The sequence below is a fragment of the Gobius niger genome (assembly GCF_951799975.1).
Source record: "Gobius niger genome assembly, chromosome: 10".
NCBI lineage: Eukaryota > Metazoa > Chordata > Actinopteri > Gobiiformes > Gobiidae > Gobius > Gobius niger.
In genome coordinates this window covers 19,251,571-19,259,804 of record NC_136861.1, presented here as the reverse complement: position 1 = coordinate 19,259,804, position 8,234 = coordinate 19,251,571, and the positions used below count along the sequence as shown (strand labels likewise).

Below are 8,234 nucleotides of genomic sequence, written 5' to 3'. Positions count from 1 at the left end.
ACGCCTTAATGTTGAATGTTTTTCTGTAATTATTCTTCTGTAACTATGTCTATATCTTTGTTCTTAAGTATTTGCTGTGTTATAGTTTACTTTTATTGTTTGTTGTAAATTAAGTTACAGTGACACTTTACTGAAGTGTGAAAAATGCCACAGGTACATCCACTATTGGGGAGAATAATTTGAAATTGTATTACTAAATACTGAACGCTTGCCTTAAAATGTATTTTGTATTGTATTCCGATTGTTGTATTCTGAATACTAGAATGCTTCCACATTGATTGTCATTATATTTATGTATAAATAGTGTGTATAACTACAAAAATTAAGACTACGATTGTTGGAACACTTGTTTAAACTCACCATTAATGAGAAACTCAAAAACTCTCTTGGCAAATGCACAGGAGCAGCAGATCACAGCATCATGTGACTCAAATGCAGTGTTTGTATGAACATGAAGCATTTTAAATCTTTATTTTAGGAGGAGAAACGGGTCAACATTGAGTTCTTAATAATGTGCAATATGGAGCTAAAATGTTATGATGAGTACTGGGATGTATTCCCTTGATATCTGGAAAGTCACTGTATTCTAAATACTCTCAAATGAAAGTTTTTTTTATTTTTTTATTTTTATTTTTCTCTCTCAAATAAAAGTAACTTTACCAGAATACAATAATCAAAATGAGCATTCTAAATAATGTATTTAGTTACTCCCCCAAAACTCATTTTGTCTCAAGCAACCATTGGCTAATCTAACATTTGCCCCGCCCGCACGAGACTTGCTCGGCATTTCGTCCTGGGCGGGTCTATCAGAAACAGCACCACCATCCAAACAGCCTGAAACTAAACCACAGCTGTCTCTGATCTTTATATTTGTATCGTTTTGTTTCTGAATAAGAAGAAAAGCATTTATTCGAACATGTTCACAATTTCTGACCCAGCTCTGCCGGATAAACCTAACCTAAACCAGTTAAATTAAACTCGTATAGATTATCATAATCTCCAAAAATATTATTAAAAATGACCAAGATACATGAAAGGATCAGTGAGGCCAACCCGGCCAACCCAATCCCGTTAATGGATGAACTTTTGCCAAATGCCTAACTTTAATCGAGTCCCCGCCCATACAGCCGACTTTGTCGTCGTCATGGAGATTGCGTCCTGCTCTCGTCCAATCAGAGGCGTCGCTGGGGGCACGTGTGTATTGTTTAAACTGCTCAAATCCCCTGCACTTCGGACGCAGCAAAAACTTCCACCAAACGAGTGATGGCGGCCGCTGTGTCTGCAAGCACCACTTCCAGAGATGAAACCACAGACACACCAGGACTCAGGTTTGCCTCTCGTCCTCACAAAGAAGACTACGACCACGCGCTGGCCGAACACGAAAAGTTGATGCCCGGTGTAGATCGTCGCCACTCAGACCTCGAGGCGAAAGAAGAGGACGCCACAGCGGGACACGAGTGTCAGCGGAGGGTTGACGAGGACCTGACATCCCTGAGCCACGAAGAGATCGAGAGTCGCTTAGAAAGAACTCGTCGGGAGTTTTTTAACCGCAGGAAGATCATCATTAAGAACCTCCCATCTGACGTTAGCAACCAGGTATTTTTTTAATAACTTGTGCATTGTGTGTGAACTTCAGTAACCAACATTAGCCTAGCTTTGCTATTGCCCCCTGTCTGTTGCTGCATGTAAGATTAAGCTCACAGTAACATCATATTTTAATTGGGAACAACACAACAGTTTGTAATGATTAATATTCTGGTAGCATCTTCCAGATGAGCCTAACTAATGTATTTATTATGATGTAAAATGTTTGAATTTGACATCATGTGTGAAAAGTGTCTGATTGCTGTCAGTGAGTTATCAGCCCTGGCCTGTTAGGCCAGCTGCTTTGGCCTTCCTGTTGCTCAGTTTAGTTTCCGTTGCCAGAATGATGGTGCAAATCAAAATTAATATATACAGTCTGTATTGTGTGTACTCTCAACCATTTTATTCAAACACAATATAAAGTTGTGGCCCTGTCAGTATGTTGCTCCCTACGCCAGATTTTGGTAATTTGTCTGACTCGTGGGGAGTTGTGGCTCTGGGCTGTACCATTGTTCGAGGGGAGCTGTGGTAGTTCGAGATGTGAGCCATGTTGCAACAAAAGCTGGAAGGTGTGGGACAAAACATTTCAGAAAATGCTAGACAGCATCACCATTCCGTTTGTGAATGGGTAAAAGCGCAGAACAATTTCTCAACAACAAAGACTCATTCACCTCTGTCACCTCACAGGTGTTCTGGGTCAGCTCTGCTCTTAAACGCTGTTGCCTGTTTGGTACAGATAGTGTAACAATAAACCAAATGGCGAAAGCATTTGGTTTCTCAAAAATGTTTAATAACTCGTGAGCTTTTCTAATCCAGTGTTGAATTTTATTTCCAGGAAGTCCATGAGCTGCTGGGCAACTATGACCTGAAGTACTGCTTTGTTGACAAGTACAAGGGCACAGGTTGGCATTTTGTTATATAACACTGTTGGTTTCCTTGACTTTTTGGCAAAATCAGTTGAGCACAGAGAGCCAAGAGACATTCTTTTGAATTTTGTGGTGCTGCTGACAGCTATTGTTTGGAAGTCAAAGGGCATAGAAAACCTGTGAAAGCTCCTCTGTAGTAATGTTTAATACACTGTTGCTAAGCCAAATTCATTTTGCTAATTACATTTCTTACACAAGAATGCCTTACATTAAATGACCTGTATAACCTTAACATGCGGACAGCTTTTATATATTATTTTTGTTTCATTTGTCTATTGTCTAATGATGTCCACTTGTTTACAGCATTTGTGACATTGCTTAATGGAGAACAGGCCCAAAGCGCCATCAAAGACTTCCACCAGTATGTGCTTCGTGACCGGGAAATCTCTGTCCAGCTTCAGCCTACAGATGCTTTGTTGTGCATTGCAAATCTGCCCCGTGCCTTCAGCCAGCAGCAGTTTGAAGAGTTGGTGCGTCCCTTTGGCAACCTGGAGCGCTGCTTCTTGGTGTATAGTGCCTCCACTGGTCACTCTAAAGGCTATGGCTTTGTAGAATACATGAAGAAAGATTCAGCTGCCAGAGCTAAGTCGGAGCTCTTGGGAAAGCAGCTTGGATCCCGCATGTTGTACGTCCATTGGACAGAGGTGGGATCCCTCACGTACCCACTTCTGCACTCGAAATGTCTGTGCGTGGACCGCCTGCCCCAGAGTCTGTTTACAGCGCAGGACCTCCGCAATGCCCTCTCTGACACCCATGTACCAGTCTTTTGCCAGGTAAACATATGCCAGAATAGTGCATCCTACTTTGGTCCACTGTCCTGCCAAAACAGTGGATCCTAGTACTTTGCATCATGCACTAACATTATACACATGTTAATAATATAAGCCCTACTAAAACAAGCTTGTTTTTAATGGCTAACATTTTTGAAAATGGGGAGTTCTTTGGCTGTCACACTTTTTGACTTTTACCTTTACCCTACTTTCTATGTGTCCACTCAAAATTTCAATAGCATGAGCTTTTCTGGTTTCCATGGTGATGACCACCTGACTTCCACTGTGCTGTTCTGGAATGAGAGCAGGAGAGAAGAGCACAACCGGCACAAACACTCTCAATAAAGTCACAGTCAATAAAAAGACACAATATTCAGCATTAACTGTTGATTTTATAGGCGTCATTATCCCTGGCCTACACTATCAATAAAGGGGTTGGGGTGGTGGGGGTTACATTTCTTTTAGAACAACATTATGTGGATACCAACTATATTTTAATTTTATTTTTACAGCTGGCTCAGGGGCAAGATGGGAGTTTTCGGCGGTTCACAGTTCTGGAGTTCTCCACTTCTGAGATGGCAGAGGAAGCTCAGCGTTTGTTGGACGGCAGGTTCCTTTGTGGCACACACATCAGAGTTTCCTTCTGTGCTCCTGGACCTCCGGGGCGGAGTATGCTGGCTGCATTGATTGCCGCCCAGACAATGGTATGTAAAGTCACACTGGTTTTAATGACATTTGTCTTTTTTTTTTTTTTTTATTCACTAGTGCGGTATCTTGTGTTGTAGGCTGTGAACAGGGGTAAAGGTCTTCTTCCAGACCCCACAGCTATGCAGATTCTCACTGGCCTCAGTAATCCTGCTGCGCTTAAAATGCTGCTCAACCCACTCTCTCAGGGACCAAAACAAGGTACAAGTGTCCACCATATTTGTCGCAATGTTGAAGATCCTTAAATTAAAAAGAGTCTCTACAGGTATCCTGGGGGCAGCTCCACCAATGCCTCTGCTGACCAACCCCGCCCTGTCAGTCGCTCTGCTACAAATCCTCCTGCAGAACCAAGCCAAGGCCCCGCAGGTACTTCATTCATTCCCGTGTTTGTACTGCTGATGTATTTTAGTTAATTGCGATTATTCACTTGTCACTGTCAGCAAGCCTTCTTGGGAAATCCTCTTCTTTGGACTCAGGTGCTGCCCAGTAAAGATACCCCTCTAATGTCATGTGTGAGTGGTAACAGACTTCAGACTTGTGTGCAATGATATGGAACTAACCCTACATTTTAAAACCAATGACTTTATGTATAGGCTTTTACTCTATTTGTTGCGCATGGTTTGGGGTGATGTAGTTATACTAAAACTTCAACACATAATTACATTGGTAAGTATAACGATGGTATTTAAGTGTTTTTGAGTGCAGCCGCTCTTGCCATCTTTTTTTTTTTAAATGTGTGACCCCCCCACCCCATTGATTGCCCTCTGCCCTGTCCTTTGGCTGCAGGCACCGGGCCTCATCGGGGACAGTCCTCTGGCATCTTTGCCCGGCCAGCAGGGAGTCCATCTGCTCGGAGACCTGCCCCAAGGTTTGGCATCCATTTCAGTCATACCTAAAGCCACACACCACATGGTTTTTAGTTCTTATTCGAGGCTTAACATCTGTAACCTTTTTTAATCGCGTTATTTAACAACTGCATCGTGTGTGTGTATGTGTGTGTGCTTGACATAGTGCTGTTTAATAACTTGATATTCTGTGTAGATACTGGCGCACTGTGCTTTCTTTACATTATTCATCTCAAAATAACAGTCACATTGGGTAGTTTTTAGCTTGTTGAATGTTGAGTTCATTTTGTATTGAACCAAAACTATATAGGTAATTACATTTTCAGCTAATCCCTTCTTGGTTCATAAATCTCTGCAATGCAATCTTGGTCGGTGCTACATTTTGTGTGTGTTTATCATAGGTGCTGTGATCGCAGGTCTCGGGCTACAGGCTGATCCGCTTGCGCCCCTAAAGCCTCTTGTGGGCAGAGCCTTGTCCAGGGAACAGGAGTCTCCCCCGACTGTTTTCCCTCAGACCCCCTCTCCCACTCTGCAGGGGCTATCCATGCCTCTGATCGGCGCTGCGATGGGGTCAGATAGTTCCTCGCCCCAAGGAGTAAGGATGAAGCTATTTTCATTTTTTTTTTGCTCTTTTTATTTATTGCAATAATCACTTTTATTCTCCTAGACTTCTCTTCTTGGAGAACCACCTAAAGATGTGAACCTTCCCCAGGGTCCTTTCATGAATGCCAACGTGTTTGCTGCAGGTGCTCATTGTTACTTTTGAGTCGATGTAAAGTTCTCAGTGTCTCAAACTGATTTTATGCTTTGTCTTTTTTTTTTTTTTTTTAGCGGGGAATGGCAGGCCTCACCCGTACAGAAGGAGACCCACATTAAGTAATCTGTCCAACCAGACGGTGCAGAACATGCAGCCAAATTTCAACCTTCACTACCAGGAGCCTTACGCCCAAGAATTCTCCCATTTGCTGGCCGTAAGATTTTTGTTTATATGGCCTAGCATGTCCTTGTATTACATGAAGTAATATCCTTTGCTGTTTTTTTTTTTAGGATCCTCTGACCTGTTTATATGAACAACAAGAGAATCTGGACACGGCGGTGTTAGGATTTGGACAGCAGGTACATACGCCACTAGCACCAAATGTCGCATCTACTAAGTGTTGTGTGGTGGCAACGGATTATATGGTTCTCATTTTGAAATGTAGTTGGTAATGGGTTTCAATGAGTCACATGTATATTCTGATGTTCCATATTCACGTGGAATTAAATTGTAGGCTCAACTAGATCGTTTGGGTTTTGGCAGGTTTCTCAGCACTACAATGAGAGGTTTTCCCACTTTGGTTACCCGCTAAGCCCCACACAGGCCTCATTCTTCAGTTCAGGGCCTGAGACGGTCAGCAACAGTGGCCCTTCGCATCTCAATAGGGTACAGCTAAACTTTTTTTCCCCCCTCTTAATTCAACAAGTGTGATACAGAACTGAGGATATTAATCACCTAACTTATTTTTCATTAAAGAGTCTTTTGGTTTTGTTTTCCTCAGGCAGTGGGGATGCCTCCTAATAGTCACACAAACTATCCCCCAGGTCTGGGAGCTATCCCTAAGGTAACCGCAGACATCAGTCTCGAAGTCTTCTGTACTCCTGCGTGTTTTATTGTATTAATAATTTCTTCTTTCATACCAGACTCCTATTGGCAGCCACAAGCGCGTGTTCTCTCGGCTCATCCCGTCTCCAGAGCCCAGCCCGGAGGGGAGCTACGTGGGCCAGCACTCTCAGGGTCTTGGAGGCCACTATGCCGACTCCTACCTGAAGCGCAAGCGCATTTTCTGAGCTTGAATTCTATCCACCGGATACGTGTGTGGAATCAGTCAAAGGAGCAGTTTGTGCTGTGACCTGCGGAGGGCGCTGTGGAGTTTACTGGACGCTGTCACTTTATGGGAACACTTGGTATTACTCTGTGTGTTTTGTGTAAATATGATTTTTAGTGTATTGGTAATTTAAGTTTTTACTTTATCATTTTATTTTCTGTTGGAAAAGATGTACAGCTGGAAAAAATGGTAAACTGGATTAAGTATTTTCTTAACCCTTTTTATTTTTTATGTTTGACTCTGTTCAGAGCAATGGTTCGACCAGTTAACAAAAGCAGCCAACGGTTGCTCTTTTTGTTTTAACCTGTTCTTTAAATTGATCCTCTCTTACTCATGGCAAAGGGACACTGTCTAAACCAAGCTTTAATAGAAAAAGGGCTCTACTTTTTTTTTTTTTCTCCCTTCAGTCTTGTCTATGTAAAAAGTTCAGTAGTTTGTGTGAAGTTGTCTTTTTGGGTGTTTCCTCCTTCCACTGTTTTTGTTTTCTCTAGATGTTGTTCAAGTCTTAAGTTTGGTTCAGAACACTGCTTTCCATCCACAAACAGACAGCTATTTATTGTGACGTATTTTCAAGACTTTTTTTTTCTTTTTCTTTCACATTGTAAGTCAAATCACACCATCCTAATGTTTAGTCTGACACTGGTGAACGATGCACTGGTTACATCCATGGTCACCATTTAAAAAAAAAAAATCCTGGAGTTAAATTTTTTCCATGTTTTTGTTGATACAGTTTTGATAAATGTTGACGGGATTCTGAAGGGTCTGCGACTCTTTTTATCTGCCTACAAATGTCAACAAAAGCACTCTGGCTTGAATTTGTTCCTGTGGATGAGTGGATATGGCAGCTACATTGTTTGGCACTGGCCATGTTTGAACTCGTCCTGTAACGTGTCTGTCCATTGAGACGCTAATGAAAGCTACTGGCTCATAATTGGTCTGTGACGTTGTAGTTCTCCCCCCTTTTTTCCCTTTTTAATTATCTGACAGTTTGATTGTGATAACCCATTACCTCTGACTTCTGCTATAAAAATGCAGCTACAGTTTTTTTTCTTTTTTTTTTTCTTTTTGTGATCGGTTCCTATAACAGTATTATTTGCCGTGTAACTTAGTTTGACTATATTCCTGGAGTCTTGAGCTTTTTTTTTTTCTCTCTTCCCTCCCCCCCTTTGTTTTCTTGATCATACCTGCCGCTGGTCTGGTGCTTGGAAAATAATTTTGCTGCTCATTTGTGCGTGCTTTTGGCTGTCTTTGAATGGGAGGCGTGCCACAGTAGACCGCTCATGTTGTGTATGGACCACGAGATGCGTATCCTCTCTCTGTACCGCCATGGTTGTCTCTGTATGTGTGACGGTGTGAGCTAGTAAATGTTATTTAAACCCCATGGACTTGTGCATGTTCGGTTTTTATTCTGCAGTGATTAGCAATTTGTGCTTGAGGAAAAGTGTAAGAAGAAGAAGAAGGTCATGGGAGCTTCGTTATACATGGCTGATTTTAAAGGCCCTACACAATATTTTATTTACTCCAATAGCGAAATCAAAT

At 42.1% G+C, this 8,234-nt stretch overlaps 1 protein-coding gene across 1 annotated transcript; it reads left to right on the top strand.

The window, feature by feature from the left end:
- Window positions 1-978: 978 nt before the first annotated feature.
- raver1 (ribonucleoprotein, PTB-binding 1) lies at window positions 979-7,033 on the top strand. The gene is made up of 14 exons (XM_079565100.1): window positions 979-1,596; window positions 2,420-2,486; window positions 2,814-3,283; window positions 3,793-3,984; window positions 4,066-4,186; window positions 4,251-4,351; window positions 4,772-4,853; window positions 5,232-5,425; window positions 5,498-5,576; window positions 5,662-5,801; window positions 5,878-5,946; window positions 6,131-6,253; window positions 6,369-6,431; window positions 6,511-7,033. The coding sequence occupies exons 1-14, from the start codon at window positions 1,264-1,266 to the stop codon at window positions 6,655-6,657; spliced, it is 2,181 nt and encodes a 726-aa protein (XP_079421226.1). The 5' UTR covers window positions 979-1,263; the 3' UTR covers window positions 6,658-7,033.
- Window positions 7,034-8,234: the final 1,201 nt, after the last annotated feature.